Source organism: Podarcis filfolensis (assembly GCF_964270895.1).
Source record: "Podarcis filfolensis genome assembly, chromosome: 1".
Lineage (NCBI taxonomy): Eukaryota > Metazoa > Chordata > Lepidosauria > Squamata > Lacertidae > Podarcis > Podarcis filfolensis.
In genome coordinates, this window is record NC_139604.1 from 12,475,613 (window position 1) to 12,491,607 (window position 15,995).

Genomic DNA, 15,995 nt, shown 5'->3' on the forward strand with positions numbered 1-15,995 from the left:
TTCATCATCATCATCATCAAACCTTTTATTGGCATCATGTACAAACATCCACAGCAAATCAATACAGAATTCCCGCCTTCCCAGTGACACAAAACATTTGTTCAATGAAAGAGGCAAAGCAGTCTAACATTACATCTCTAGGTCTCCAGGGAGGTCAGAAGTCTGCAATGTGTTTCGACGACAAAAAACCAGATAAAGATATTTAGCCACTAACTTGGTGAGCTCCTGATTATTCCCCAATAATAGAAAATGTATGACCTCTAACTCTGGTTTCCATTTGGGGATGAAGTTGATCTAGGAACTGCTGGCGGAGATCAACATATAGTTTACATTTAAGAACCATATGTGTAAGAGTTTCCACCTGATGGTCTTCACATGGGCAAATTCTTTCTCCTTCCAACATTCCCGAGAACCTTCCCCATAGGAGGTTTGAAGGATTTTAATTAAACCTGGCCAGCAAAAATGCCCTTTCTTGAGGATTAAACAAAAATCCAAGATAATTGTGGTTAATTTCATATGCCCAAAAAAGTTGAAAGTTAAGAGGGGAACATGTTTTCTCTGCTGCCGCTGTTAGTTCGAGGCGTTCAATGTCCCACAACCTAGTTTTTATTATAGCCTTGGCAGATGGTGGGGACATTGATCGCAAAAATTCCACTGACAGCCCTAGTTGCTGTACCTTTAGGTTAAACTGTTGTAACCCCGGGGGGAAAGAAAGGGATCTAGTAGAACTTCACTAAGGAGAGGATCTTTATCTGTTGTGAGGCAGATGTTTATAACCAGCATGTAAAATCTCGCCCAGGCTATGGTCTCTACCTTGTGTTGACCTCCCTCTAGACACAAGGCTGCATAGGGTACACCACGTGGGACAGCAAAAATTTTAATAAGGAAAGCTGCCTGCACTTGTTCTACCAACTGGATAAACCCTGGCAGCCAGACTGGAATTCCGTAGAGCAATTAAGCTATAACTTTGGCGTTGAAGACCTTGAGGGCAGAGGGGATATGCGAATTACCTCTTATTATAAAGAAACGCATTATGGCTTGCATAGACATCTTACTGGCATTCACCGCTGCTGCACAGTGCGAAGACCATAGAAGCCTATGATGGAATGTGATTCCCAGGTAGTTGAATTCTAATACCTGCTGGATGGGTTTTCCACCAAATACCCAGCTATAGCTTTTGCGTGAATTCCCAAAAACCATTATTTTGCGTTTATCCAAGTTCATGCACAGTTTCATTCTGGACAGATAGTCAATACAGGAATTTAACAAACGTTTTAGGCCAATTCTTATCCGTGAAAGCAAAATCATAACTGCATATAGAAGGATGGGAATGCTTGATGTGTTGAGTGTTGGGCTGTGGGTATCCACCTGTTTTAGTAAAGAAGCGAGGTCGTTAAGAAAAAGATTAAAAAGAGAGGGAGCGAGTACACAGCCCTCCTTTACTCCTTGGTTTATAATGACAGGATCTGTCATTACATTCCCTGGTGTTGTTCTTATGCGACAGGTGTTCTTGTCTCCAATTTGGACCATAATAGTCCCCTGTTGACAGTGTCAAAAGCAGCCTTGATATCAAGGAAGGCCACACTTAGCGGCTAATGAGATAACACCAAACATTTGCATAAAGTAGATTTCCCTGGTCCTTAAAGTTGATTCAGAAGCTACAATTAGTACAGAATGTAGCTGCTAGGCCTCAACTTGGAGTGGCCTGTTGCAAACACACTTTTTAAAAAATGCACTAGCTACCTATATGCATACCACGCGTGCTTGGTACAGGTTCTCCAGCTGTGGCCTTTCCTGGACAGTGATTCACACATGGGTAACTTCAAGACTGATCTATTGTAATGTGCTCTGTGTGGAGGTACCACTGAAGTATGAAGAATGCAGCAGCTAGGCTTTTCCTGCCGCAAACAATTCTGAGAGAACTGTACTCAATGCTTGTTTGCTTCAAGTTACTTGCATTGGCTTAAAAAGCCTACACAGTTTGGGACCTGGACACCCGACAGAATTCCTGTTCCTGTACTGACCTGCACATTTGTCAAGATCTTGCCATCCTTAGGGAAGGCCCACTTCTATGGCAATGTGAGGGAAGGGCTTTCTCATTAGTATTACCCCACCTTTTGAGCTCCTTTCCCTCTGAAATTCCGCTGGCATCTCCTCTTTTGACCTTTCAGTGCCCTGTTCAATTGAAAAGGGAGACCAGTACAGAAAGGCATACTTGGCTTAGGACGATTACAGTGGTTTCTGTGTCAACCAGTTCTTTTGCTTTTTAAAAACAAAACCTTAGATATAAAAGCATCTGCCACCTGCAAGAAACCTTAATTTATTACAACCATGCATCAAATTTATGATTAGCGAGGAAGAAAAGCAACCCTACAGAGCTCTTCCGACCGATTCCACTCTGGCTCCTCCTCTTCACCTATATAATTTGTCGCTCGGTTCTGGGCAACACAGACCAAAGCGGTGGTGGAAGCAACTGTAGAATCTGTATTTTTTCCCCTCCTTTTGCTTAATATCTGACAGTTTTCAAGGTGTGCTTTCATACGGCAGAATGGCTAATCCCCAACAATCGGATGAGCTCATTTTTTTTGTGAACGGAAGGAAGGTAAGGATTTCTTTCAATACTTTAGTGTGTTTTTAAAAGGGGGGAAGGACAAGGGGCACATTCTTGTATCTACAAAGAAGATTTAAAATGTTCTCTAGATGTTATTCATGACCTTACAAATTACATATCTTTTCCCTGCAATCTTCTGTCATTTCAACGTCATTGTCTACAAGTTGGGACTTTCTTTCTCTATCTCATTGACCACCATTGACTGGGATTGTCAGCTATGTTTATTTCACATTACTAAATTAAACCTTGCAGACACTTCCTCTAGTGTTTGAATGCCTAGGTCTTACGAAAATGAAAGAGGATGGAGCAACAGCTGTCAGAGCAATGCTGTTGGAAATGGATTAAGCTATTATTATAGCTATAAGCTATAGTAATCGGTTGCAATACCATATCACCAAACTTTAAAAATGAAAATACGGCATGAGTTCACTGTGAGTGCCCTACAACAATCTGAAATAAAAAGGACATTCAATGAAAGGTTCCCTAGAGAAATATAATCAAATAACATTAATAGCCCTTCCTTCTAAAAAAAAAAAAAAAGGCATGCATGCAATTTAACACTTAAAATGCACCCATGCGTTTACTTTCTCTTGTTTTCTCCACTTGAGAACAAAGACAATAAAACATCTCCATTTACAGATATTTCACCCAGAGAGGACGAGGAAATGATTAAAATACATGTGTCATGTTTCTTAGCAACTTGAATTCTGCAGTTATAGGAAGAAAACAACTGCATGCACTAATTGTGCTTTGTATACTTTCAACTATAAGTCTAGTATGACATAACTATAAGAGAGGCACTTTGATTTCAGTGGGAGAGAGTTAAGCACATTTGAAACTGTCCTATTGAAATTGGCAGTGTTTAAAAGTGGTTACTTGGCTAGATTGTGCCCTTATTTTATATTTATTCTTATCAGAAGAAGAGGAAAATAGTGGGTGGCATTCAACTAGCATTTAAGTTCATTAATTTTAACATCTGGAGGGCCAAAGGTTCCCTTCAGCTGCTATAAGAATATTGTTGCATGCCATCCCAATCTCTGAGCAGTGAGAGATTCCAGGGGTTCGAAGCACTTGCCCAGAGTTTGTGTTTCCTTTTGGAAATGAGGCACAGCAGAGACTATGGTGTCTTTATGACATATGGTTTCTTTACACATATAAACAACCTTAGCCTACGATGGAAGGGTTCACAACATTAGCACCCCAAGAGTGTCCTACTACTCCCATAGCTGCAGCCTTGGATTCAAGCAGAAATCAAACAGAAATCTGCCTTTGGCTTTCGAACCTGCAGCTGTATTTCTAGTTCACATTACAGCTCCAAAACTACATCAAACTCTGGCTTTGTATTCTAACTAACTCTGAGTTGCTATCATTTGCTATCTGGCACAGAGCCCCCTCTCCTTGCTTTCTTAATGGCCCATTACCTTTCCTTTGTTCTTTTAATGACCCATCACCCGGGCCTCATAAGGAAGCTTGCCTGGGTCCCAGGATTAAGAGTCTGGCACCCATTTTTACATTTCAAGCCTTGCTTAAATTCTCACACTTCCTGGATCCAGGAATTACAGGTGTCTGGCACCCACAAATTCCTAACAGTATTCATCCATTCATATATTTTATTACTCTTCTGCCTTGTTCTCCTCCTCTACAAATACACCATAGTTAAGCAGAGCTTCCAAAAAAGAAAAAAAGAAAAAAATATTACAAACCTTATATGTTGGATCCAAATCATATAAGGGAGAAGGATTTGGATTCCAAATCTTTTTAAAGTTTCTCCAGTATGCAAGTTCTCCCCAAAATGGTTCCCATCATAAATCAAGGCATAAATCAAGATTTCAAAAGATGCAATGGGAGCACTCTAGATGCAGAGTAAATGCCTGGAATGCCATCAACCCAAGTAGCTGAACTCAACTTCCAGTTTCCCTGTGGTTTGATAAGAACTGCATTGTTGTATCTGAATAAGAGAAACTGAAGAAACGCAGCATGTGATATTAATTCCTCTCATCAAAAGCATAGGTAATCCTCTTAAGCAAGGTGTATTTTTTGGTTTCTCGCCTCTCCTTTCTAATGCAGGTGATAGAGAAATCTGCTGATCCTGAAGAACTGCTGCTTAATTACCTGAGAAAGGGGCGTATCCTTTTAAAGCTCTTGCATTGCATAACTATTCTGTTACCGATTTGAAAAGTTTATTGAGACGTATCCTGGGGCTCCCATGTTCAATCAAGTATGAGAGGTATGCAGAACTAGGTATAGGTATAGAACTAGCACTATAAAATAGTGGTTGCGTTGCCATTTTTGTTGCCAACCTTCAACTCTGCAAACTGACTTACTTAGGGACTCTTCTAAATCCAGATGGTTCCACCTCTTACATAGCAAAATCAGATCTATTGGTATTGACTTGGAACCCTTGTATAATTCAAGTGAGCAATATATTTATCGGAATAGTCAAACCAGATTAAGGGACACTGAAAAACAAAACATTGAGTCAGCTGTAAATATAATTTACTCCCCCAAGTTCTGTGGTTTAAATACAACAGATAACAGGGTCACCCATATCTCAAAATTAATAATTCCAGTCCAACACAGGGCCTTTATGTTAGCCCGACTGAACATTTTCCCCTCAGCTTTTGTCAAGGGCAGATATTTAAACATCCCCAGAAATGATAGCCATTGCGGATGTTCTTTGAATATGCTGGACACTGTAGAACATATCCTTTTCTACTCTCCATTGTACAACCAGCTGTGCAAACATGTGCCAAAATTACATTTTCTGTGAAAAAATCTTATACTTTGGCAACAGGTTTCTTAAGGTTTTTTTTACAAGTCCTAGTCTAGAAGCATCCTCTTCCACAATTCAGTTTTACATGCATTGGAAAGATAAATAGATATTTTAGAACTAGAAACTTACTAAAACTTAGTGTTCCAGGGCCCGGATTCAGCCCAATTGCCTTCTATACCTGTCCCGCGGTCCGGGAATCAGCGTGTTTTTACATAAGTAGAATGTGTGCTTTTATTTAAATGCATTTATTTAAATGCATCTCTGGGTTATTTGTAGGGCCTGCCTGGTGTTTTTACATGAGTAGAATGTGTGCTTCTATTTAAAATGCATCTCTGGGCTACTTGTGGGGTATAGGAATTCATTCATTTTTTCCCCAAAATATAGTCCAGCCCCCCCCCCACAAGGTCTGAGGGACAGTGGACTGGCCCCCTGCTGAAAAAGCTTGCTGACCCTTGCTCTAGAGTCTACATAATTGAAAACCTTGCAAATAATATTTTACCAGGACTTGGAAACACTCTGGGGCATAAGATATTGCAAAGCAAAAGTCAGTTTATAAAGTGAGATTAATCTCTGCAGTCATACATTTTAATGGAGCAAGCCTGTTTTTCTTGTTACAACAGCGGTTCACAGAAAATCAGCATGAAGTTGAAGTAAGAATAAGCAGAAGTGTTAACACTTCCCGTAATTATCCCATGAATGGAAATAGTTCCAGGCAGGAGCAGCATCCTTTTGCTCCCCCTCAGGTGAAACGGAAAGCTACTGTGTAGCCTCACTTACAAGGCTTGTGTGGTAGTGGTGGCTTCCAGAGAGCACTCGCAAGATTTCACAAGATCTTGCAGAACTCTTGCAGAGATCTCACAAGATCTCACCAGAAGCCACAGCCGCAACCACATGACCCCAGCAGGGACAGGCAGGGCACCTGCAGGGGTGCCAGTACATGGGATTCTGCCACCCAAAGCAGCTGCTTCAGTTTGACTCATGGGAGGGCCGGCCCCAGTTCCAAGGGATGGGCTATTTGGGCAAAAGATCTGCATTTTCCCTTCTGATATTCTGGTGGTGCCCTGCTATGGATGCTTTCTGTAGCTAAGGTAAATTGGCATACACAAAGAGCAGCAGTATCTCTTTGGTGCTGCATTCTCTACTGCTCTACTGCATTATTCCTCTTGGCTTTTCAAAAGCAAGGACTTCTGGTTTGCACATAACACTAAAACCGTGGTTTATTAAACTATGGTTTGTTGTTGACTTACAAACCTAGGTTTGTTTTGATTGTGGTTTGACATTATGTGTGAACCGAGCACCCTTTCTCAGACGCTATTCGTTGATTACCTCAGTCCAGCCAATCACTAAACTACAAAGGCACATGACATGTCACATGAAACAAAACAAACCATACATAAATAGGAATTTCAGTAGAAACTACAACAGAGCAATAGTTACAGCACAATTCTATGCATATTTACTCCTAAGTAAATCCCACTCTCGGGTCAGGGCATATTATTTCAGTCTTAGGCTCCATTTGCACAATACATTTGAAGCAGGATCATGCCACTTTAACCAGTCATGACTCCCCCCAAAGAATTATGGGAACTGTAGTTCATTAAGGGTGCTGAGACCCCTATTAAGGGACCTCTTTTTCCCTTAAAAAAAACCTACAGCTCCCAGAGGGAACCCTATTTAAGGGACCTCTATTTCCCCTCAAAAAACTACAGTTCTCTGGGAAGAGGGATTGTTAACCCACTCTGGGAACTGTAGTTCTCTGGGGGAAATAGGAGTCTCCTAACAACTCTCAGCACCCTTAACAAACTACAGTTCCCAGGATCCTTTGGGGGAAGCCATGACAGTTTAAAGTGGTACAATACTGCTTTAAATGTATAGTGCAGATGGGCCTTTGGCTACATAAAAAGTTAAATTAAAAACATTCATTAAAATGTAGGATTTTTTTATGTAAAAAATGCATTCTCAAACTTAGCTACCATCTTGATAAAGTGCCTTCTCTTTATTTATTTTCTTTCTCCTCTACCCCATAAAGGAAATAAAAAGTAATGTGAAAGACGTCATGCGGGGTGGGGTGAGGGGAATCCAGATACAGTGGTATCTCGGGTTAAGTACTTAATTTGTTCTGGAGGTCCGTTCTTAACCTGAAACTGTTCTTAACCTGAAGCACCACTTTAGCCAATGGGGTCTCCAGCTGCCGCCGCGCGATTTCTGTTCTCACCCTGAAGCAAAGTTCTTAACCCAAGGTAATATTTCTGGGTTAGCAGAGTCTGTAACCTGAAGCGTATGTAACCTGGAGAGTATGTAACCTGAGGTACCATTGTATTAAACAAGGAGTCAGCACTTTTTTTCCTTAACCCTCCACTGTAACTACAAGTCTGCCTCACAGGAACGAAGTATGGCTGTGGAATTGGAGGCTGTGGGGCTTGCACAGTGATGATATCAACATACAACCCAGACACCAAGAGGATACGGTATCCTTAAGGAAGGGAAAGGATAACGGCACCAAAACGTGATGTCATTAAAAAAAAAATCACTTGCCATATATGGCTTTCCCACAATAATCGCAGGAATTGTTGTTTGATCTGACAGCTGAGAAGAACATCTGTCAGAAATGTGCAAAAAAAGACCTGCTGAATACCTAGAGGCTGTCAGCCTCCATTTTAACTTGCTTCAGACTCCATTTTGCCTCCATTTTAACTTGCTTCAGACTCGACAGTGGTACTGACAGGGGGCAGGGAAGGGAGCAGGGGGTGATGAGGGGCAAACTCTGAGGGGAAGAGGAGCCTTGGCGGCCACGAAGGGTTAAGGGCCCTGCAGGGTGGAATTTTTCTCCTCAAAGCATCAAGGCCCTGCTCAACTAGGCTGCTGCCATGGACAGAATTTAACTTTGCTCCCCCATGCGAGTTTTTGAGGGGTGATTGCGGTCCCTCCTCGGCGCTTTACCTGTGTACGTGCCATACCTTTAAAACCCATTAAAGCACCTTGTTTCCCTCAAAGAATTCTGGGCCCTGTAGTTTGTTAAGGACGGCGGTGAATTGCAACTCTGTGAGAGGTAAACTACAGGGCCCAGAATCCTTTGAGGCAAACGATGTGTTTTGAATGCGCTTCAAAGTCAAAGGGTGCGCATGGCTTCAGGGGTCCTCAGTTTTGGTGTTGGTCCCTCAGATGTTGTTGGACTAGAACAGGGGTTGGCAAGCTTTATTAGCCATGGGGCAGATCACTCCGGATTGTCGGTGGGCCGGACTGGAGCAGCGCGATGCCGGAAATTGCGTCTGCGCATGTCCACGGCGTCAGAAATCGCTTCTGCGCATGCCCAGATGCTGGAAATCACGCCTGCGCATGAGCGATTTTCGGCGTCTGGACATGTGCAGATGTGATTTCTGGTATCTGCAAGTGTGCAGGCACCATTTCTGGTGCCACTCAGCGAGTCCCCGCACCGCGCTGCTTTAGTGCAGTGTGTGGGGGATTTGCCGAGCGGGCGGCTTGGTTTGCAGGCAGCTCATGGGCTGCTAAAATTGTCCTCGTGGGCTGCATCCAGCTCCTGGGCTGCACACATAGCTATCAACATTTCCTGTTTTTAAAGGGAAATTCCCTCATTCCAAATAGGATTTTCCTTTAAAAAAGGGGGAAAGTTGACAGCTATGGCCTCACGTTGGCAACCCCTGGACTAGAACTTCCATCATCCATGCTGACTGAGGATGATGGAATTGTAGTCTACTAACACCCAGGGGCAAGGGACGTGGGTTAAACCACAGAGCCTAGGACTTGCCGATCAGAAGGTCGGCGGTTCGAATCCCCGCAACCGGGTGAGCTCCTGTTGCTCGGTCCCTGCTCCTGCCAACCTAGCAGTTCAAAAGCACGTCAAAGTGCAAATAGATAAATCTGGCGGGAAGGTAAACGGCATTTCTGTGCACTGCTCTGGTTCGCCACAAGTGGCTTAGTCATGCTGGCCACATGACTCGGAAGCTGTACGCCGGCTCCCTCGGCCAATAAAGTGAGATGAGCGCCGCAACCCCAGAGTCGGCCACAACTGGACTTAATGGTCAGGGGTCCCTTTACCTCTTTAACACCCAGGGGCACCCAAGGTTGAAGAAGACCAGCTCTACCTCACTGTCACACCTTTCGATTGATATACATAGGTTAATGGAGAATGCAGTCTGAGAAAGAATGGGTAGTTCTGGGGTGGGGAGCAACCTTTTTAAGTTCTGGTGTCCAGTGCTGCATATTGGATTGTGCTAGCCCCGAGACCATCCGTGGCTAAAAATGGCCCTAGTGGGTTGGGAAAACGTGGTTTAGTCCTCAAAATTCTCCTTTACATTTCAAAGACATTATCCAGCCAACTCGTGCCTACTTCCATTATGCCTGTTGTATGGCGCTGCAGTAACTACCGTGGAAGGAGTTGGGACTACGAAAACCAAGCTCCATCCCATTCAGGTGAGAGTAAAATAAGAGATGTTGTCCAAGTTCACTTTGCCCGAGTTTCAGAATATGTAAAAAGCCTGGTGGCCTGTAATGCTTGCCTCCAGTCCAAGGCAAGCGTTGCAGCCCCATTGTTCTTCTTGGGCCAGTTTGGGTTTGGACAACCTGGAGGAGAGCTTCTAAATAATAATAATAATTATTATTTATATGCCGCCCATATGACTGGGTTTCTCCAGCCACTCTAGACGGGTTCCAACAAATTAAAACATCCCTACTGTCTCATCTCTCACCCATCCTCACTTTTAATGTTTAATAGGTTATTGTATTTTAGTGTTGGAAGCCGCCCAGAGTGGCTGGGGAAACCCAGCCAGATGGGCGGGGTATAAATAATAAATTATTATTATTATTATTATTATTATTATTATTATTATTATTATCCCTCTCCACTCCCCTTATCCGGCTGTTGGCGTTACAGCCTTCCTTCCCTCCCACCCTCCTTCCATTGGCATGTGTGCCAGCGACCCTGGGGAAATTGCATTTCCCTGCCAAAAAAGGGAAGGAAGAAGAAATCTGCTGCTGCCATAATATCTGCCACAGCAGCCAAAATAGAAAATAGGAGATGCAACTTGGGAAATGAGTGGGACCCCGTTATGGTATCAATGACTTCACCAAGAGTATGGCAGGATCTGAAACAGATTGCAACCAAGCTGCTTTCTTCTTCTTAGTAGTAGTAGTAGTAGTAGTAGTAGTAACAGTAGTTGTCATGGTGGCAGTAGCGGAGCCAAATTATGAATCAAGTTTTTGAGAATGGACCACCCATTTCTAGAACTTTTTTCTTTTTCTTTTTGGCCTGTGACTCTCTGGGACTTTGCCAGCTTGGTCACTGGCCCTTCTCCAAAAATGTCGCCAGCTAGGAACGCAGATGGCGCTGTGGGTTAAACCACAGAGCCTAGGACTTGCCAATCAGAAGGTTGGCAGTTCGAATCCCTGCGATGGGGTGAGCTCCCGTTGCTTGGTCCCTGCTCCTGCCAACCTAGTAGTTCGAAAGCACGTCAAAGTGCAAGTAGATAAATAGGTACCGCTCCGGCAGGAAGGTAAAAGGCGTTTCCGTGTGCTGCTCTGGTTCGCCAGAAGTGGCTTAGTCATGCTGGCCACATGACCCGGAAGCTGTACGCCGGCTCCCTCGGCCAATAAAGCGAGATGAGTGCCGCAACCCCAGAGTCGGCCACGACTGGACCTAATGGTCAGGGGTCCCTTTACCTTTACCTTAGCTACAGGTAGCATGGATACAGAAGGATGGGGAAAGCTTTTGCTTAATCCTTGTATAGCAGGCTGCTGTCAACTGGTGCCACCCCCTTTAAATGAGACTTAATGCTTCTGATTCAGCAAATTTTAATGGGGTGGGGGGCAGAGTTTGTTAGCAGGAGCCAGGACAGAGTGCCCCATGTCAAAGAACAAAAGCTACAATTGACACTTCAAAACTTCTCCTGCCGCTTCTGCCCTTTGCTACAGCCATGAATTTGGGCACAGGATGCATTTTTTTAGTAACTGTTTACTGAGTAATAGTAATAATAAGAGGGCAAAGGATATCAGGAAAAGGTAGGATGATACTCTAGAAGTCAATGTTTCTTTGTATGGACTATCCATTTAGATATGTATTATCATTCCAGGAAAGGCTTGCAAAGTGCCACGGCTCCCAGTGTGGCTTCTGCACTCCTGGGATGGTGATGTCTATGTATTCGCTCTTAAGAAATAACCCGGAACCTACCATGGATCAGATAACTGCGTGTCTGGATGGTAGGCTGGCTTTCTCAAAATATCCCCCCCCCCAAACTGATATATAAAAATAGTTGTTGTTTTTATTTGAATGTCTTGTAAAATTGCTTAGTTAAGAGTAGGGGTGGGGGAGAAAGTCAAATCAGTTCACATTTAAAGGAGAACTTACCTAATTCACACTTTCTGAAACAATGTACAAACCAAAACACAGCCATCTTTTGAAATTCATGCTTCTCTGAATTTTGGAATGCAGTTCTCCAGTCAAGTGGCGTGTACAAAAATGCATGTACTGGAGTAAAGCGTGGATAGAAATGCAAATATAAGTTAAAATAACATTTAAAATTGCATTATATTCAAGAAAATTTCTTTGCAAAAATGTATATATTTAGGAGAAATTCATACTTAAGCGCTGATGAATTTTCACGGGGACTTAACAAAATAATAATCACAAACTGATGCCTAAATGCATAACACGGGAAAATGAGAAAATGTGTGGGACTGAAATTGACAGGTTCACCCATTTCTGGTTGGTAGCAGAACACTTACCCTATACTTTTGTGTTGCTCTGTTGTTTGGTGTCATCTGGTTCCTGTGTGCTCTGAAGGACCATTTCTGAAATGCACATGCATTTTGCTTATGGCTCAGTAGGGTCCAGGCTAACTAGCAGACAACAGGCCAGATTCAGCCCACCACCCTACAAGAGCAAATTTACTGGCTCCAAGTATTTCTTCTTGTTCTTTATTTTAAGTTCTAACAGTCCAAAAAAGCATGCCACCAATAATTAAAACATATAACAACATTACATTTCGATCAACATATCCTCAGGTACATGAATAAGGAAGAGAAGCAGTGTATATGCAAGAGAGAGAGAGATTGCCCCCTTTAAGGCTACATTATTTTTTTTAGTTTTGTATTCAAATCCTGGCCAAATCCCTACCAGAGTTAGTTGCCCATGATCTCTGTTACACAAGTTGAATTGAAGTGCTAGGTTCAGATGATTTGCAAAACTGTAGCTTTGATCCGTTTATCTCTGTGTCTGATCGTTCCTTCCAGGCAATTTGTGCCGTTGCACAGGATACAGACCTATAGTTGACAGCTTCAGTGCTTTCTCTCCGGTAAGGGAAACAAATAGAAAAATAAATAACACTGTGTTAAAATTGCTATTTGTTGGTATACACAAAGGCACGGGGCACTTTTGACCCTTCGCCAAAGTGACGTGATAGAGGGATATAAAATTTTGCTTGGTCTAAGTGGTCAGGGCTCTCTCTCTGTCTCCCAGAGTCATCCCCAAAAGCTGAATGGTGGAAGATTAAGGGAAAGTGTGTATTATTCCCTCTTCACTACCACAATATGTGGAGATGGATGCCAACTTGGATGGCCTTAAGAAGGAATTAGGTAAAGTCACAGAGGATAAGGTTACCAATAGCTGCTAGTCATGATGGCTGTCTATCACCTCCAATACCATGCCTCTGGATGGTATTTAGTGAATATCACGGGTGGCACTGTGGTCTAAACCACAGAGCCTAGGGCTTGCTGATCAGAAGGTCAGTGGTTCGAATCCCCACAAAGGGTGAGTTTCCATTGCTTGGTCCCTGCTCCTGCCAACCTAGCAGTTCGAAAGCACATCAAGTGCAAGTAGATAAATAGGTACCACTCCAGCGGGAAGGTAAAAGGCGTTTCTGTGCATTGCTCTGGTTCGCCAGAAGCGACTTAGTCATGCTGGCCACATGACCCGGAAGCTGTCTGCGGACAAATGGCGGCTCCCTTGACCAGTAAAGCGAGATGAGAGCCGCAACCCCAGAGACATCTGCGACTGGACTTAAGGGGCCTCTTTACCTTTACTTGTTGAGGAACATGAGTTGGAGGTGCTTCCAGGGAGGGATATATCTTGTAGAGCCGGTGCTCCTCACACACACTTTTCAGAGTCTACCTAATGTCCTTGTCAGGCTCTCCTCATCTCCTCATCCCTGGTTAATCTGGATTTACGCTTTCTGGGAGAAATCTGGCAATAACCTGTTGAGGGGGGTGGCACATTCCAGGATATGGTCTAAGGCAGGCATAGGCAAACTCCAGCCCTCCAGATGTAGCACTATTGAATGAATTCTTTCTTTAGGAATCCTGCCCACTGGCAGGGAGTGGGAAATGTTGCATGGATAAAGAAGGGAAAGAGAAAGAAGGGAAGGAGAAAGAAGGTAAAGAGGAACACTCGTCTTCCAGAGAAGGAAACCGGGTAAGCGACCACTTTCTAATTCCCACATTTATCACACAATGACTGAACGTGTGTAATCTTTACACAAGTGCCAATGAGTTTATCTTGGTGTTTAAAACTTCCATTTGAGGAAGGCCTTTGCACCCTAGTGGAACAGCCTTCCCTGACGGGGAGTAGGAGAAATGAAGAATGGAAACAACACAACACAACACAACAAACTAAAATGCTATAATTCAACAATTCATTGTTTGCAGTTACGTTTCAAAGGTATTCAGTCAGTTAAGAATGGATACTAATTGTTGGGGGTGGGCTAAGCTGCAGGGGGGCCTAACTCTGTGTTGTTGTTGTTGTTTAGTCATTTAGTCGTGTCCAACTCTTCGTGACCCCATGGACCAGATCATGCCAGGCACTTCTGTCTTCCACTGCCTCCCGCAGTTTGGTCAAACTCATGCTGGTAGCTTCGAGAACACTATCCAACCATCTCGTCCTCTGTCGTCCCCTTCTCCTTGTGCCCTCCATCTTTCCCAACATCAGGGTCTTTTCTAGGGAGTCTTCTCTTCTCATGAGGTGGCCAAAGTATTGGACCCTCAGCTTCACGATCTGTCCTTCCAGTGAGCACTCAGGGCTGATTTCCTTCAGAATGGATCGGTTTGATCTTCTTGCAGTCCATGGGACTCTCAAGAGTCTCCTCCAGCACCATAGTTCAAAAGCATCAATTCTTCGGCGTGTACACTACGCTACACTAACTCTGTATACACTATGCTTATCTATTAATCTGCCATTACAGTTCCCCAGCCCTGCTTTTCAGAGTCACATGAAGTCCGAGGAACCAGCAACTATAGAGAGAGATTGTACAAATATCCCAGAATGTGACTGAGCTCAGAAATACATAGATGCCGATCCATCCTTCAAAGCACCATCTTACCAGATGGGAGCAAGCTTCGGAGCAATCCCAGCCCTATTCTGAAAGGGAACATACGGTAGTTTCCCAGAAAAATAGCTGTGTTTTGACAGAAAGTTGGCACCCATCTGTTTTGAGCAACAATGGAGTGAGCCTCCAGGGGTGAAGTTAGTAGCACTGAAGTGATCTCCCCGGGGCGCAAGCCTGGGCGGTGAGAATGCTGGGAAGTAATTAGTAGTAAATCTTTCTCCAACCCAGGAGTTTATTCAGATCAACCCAGGATCACAGAGTTTCTACCCAGAGGAGAAACTGTAGTTCCACATTAAACAGTACAAAATACCAGTTCACTGGAACTGCCAGAATTCCTCTGATGTTTAGTGAGAACTGGATCCGTCTTTCAGAAGCAGTGCAAGCTTAATGCGATTTTGCAAAGTTGTGGCAGGTAGGGTTGATGGTATTGTGTTCAAATGTTCCACGGCTGTGGGGCACCACACAACCTCCCCTCCTCTGCCTACCTTTCCAGGTGACAATTAGGTGACAAAAGTCCCGCAGTGGCTCCTGCCAACAGTTTCTAAGCTTAATTGTCACACAGGGGAGTACTAGGGGTTGGAGTCACAGTATGGGAGAGGAGGGTTAACCCTCCCTGTCTGCACTGATCGATACACCCCAAAATCCTATACACGCAGGGAGTGCAATTTTGCTTGCTAAATCATGCTTCACTGGTCTAATGAGAGTCTCTGGAGCATTTGGTAATCCTAGAAGGGAGAAACCAGATCTGTAAATCTTGGAGCGTAAAAACATCGCTTTCAGAGGGTGAGGTGGCTTAGCTACCTTCTCATGCACCCAAGTTAAATCTTATTAGACTAGCTCTGACCTGCAGTGGGTATGTACACAGGACATGTAACATGATAGGTGAGTGGAAACATTTTCGGTTGTCAGCGTTTCCCTCTACTCTTCTAATACTGTTTTGCAATAAGGCAAGTTTTGGCAAAGAGGATTTATGCCATCTTCATAATCCTTTCATCAGCTTTGTGATGAGTGTGAAGGTCAAGAATGGTTTAAACGGAGCTTGTGTTTCTTACACAACAGTGAAATATAATCACCACACCCTTGAGCAACATTGCAGAGGAAGCTCTAAACCTGCTTAACTATCTGGGTGTTTGCTAAGCAAAATCTTCAATTGGCAGTGGACTACTCTGTAAAGAGCTTTGGTTATTTGTGTTTTAAAATAGGGATTAATGCGATTTGAGGAGAAATGCTTTTCTAATGCGTTTACAAAAAGAAGAAGAAGAGTAGAGCATGTTATGTT

The 15,995-nt window shown here is 43.5% G+C and overlaps 1 protein-coding gene and 2 long non-coding RNA genes across 4 annotated transcripts in view; 1 reads left to right on the top strand and 2 right to left on the bottom strand.

Annotated features, from left to right (window-relative positions):
* Positions 1-4,672, bottom strand: LOC310743656. Its single transcript, XR_014539150.1, has 2 exons — positions 4,315-4,672; positions 1-2,175 (listed from the first exon to the last, which is right to left on the bottom strand). It is a non-coding gene; the product is annotated as an uncharacterized lncRNA (long non-coding RNA).
* Positions 2,360-15,995, top strand: part of LOC310768369 (aldehyde oxidase 4-like) — a 68,417-nt gene continuing 54,781 nt past the window's right edge. The window contains exons 1-7 of one of the 2 annotated variants that reach the window (XM_083626383.1): positions 2,360-2,602; positions 4,679-4,736; positions 7,756-7,852; positions 9,707-9,815; positions 11,471-11,597; positions 12,630-12,691; positions 13,690-13,806. In XM_083626383.1, the coding sequence (XP_083482509.1) occupies positions 2,549-2,602; positions 4,679-4,736; positions 7,756-7,852; positions 9,707-9,815; positions 11,471-11,597; positions 12,630-12,691; positions 13,690-13,806 (624 nt within the window). In that variant the 5' untranslated portion in view covers positions 2,360-2,548. The remainder of the gene's footprint in view (positions 2,603-4,678; positions 4,737-7,755; positions 7,853-9,706; positions 9,816-11,470; positions 11,598-12,629; positions 12,692-13,689; positions 13,807-15,995) is intronic. The other variant, XM_083626382.1, reaches the window with a different exon arrangement.
* On the bottom strand, positions 7,905-8,788 carry LOC310743871. Its single transcript, XR_014539281.1, has 2 exons — positions 8,108-8,788; positions 7,905-8,067 (listed from the first exon to the last, which is right to left on the bottom strand). It is a non-coding gene; the product is annotated as an uncharacterized lncRNA (long non-coding RNA).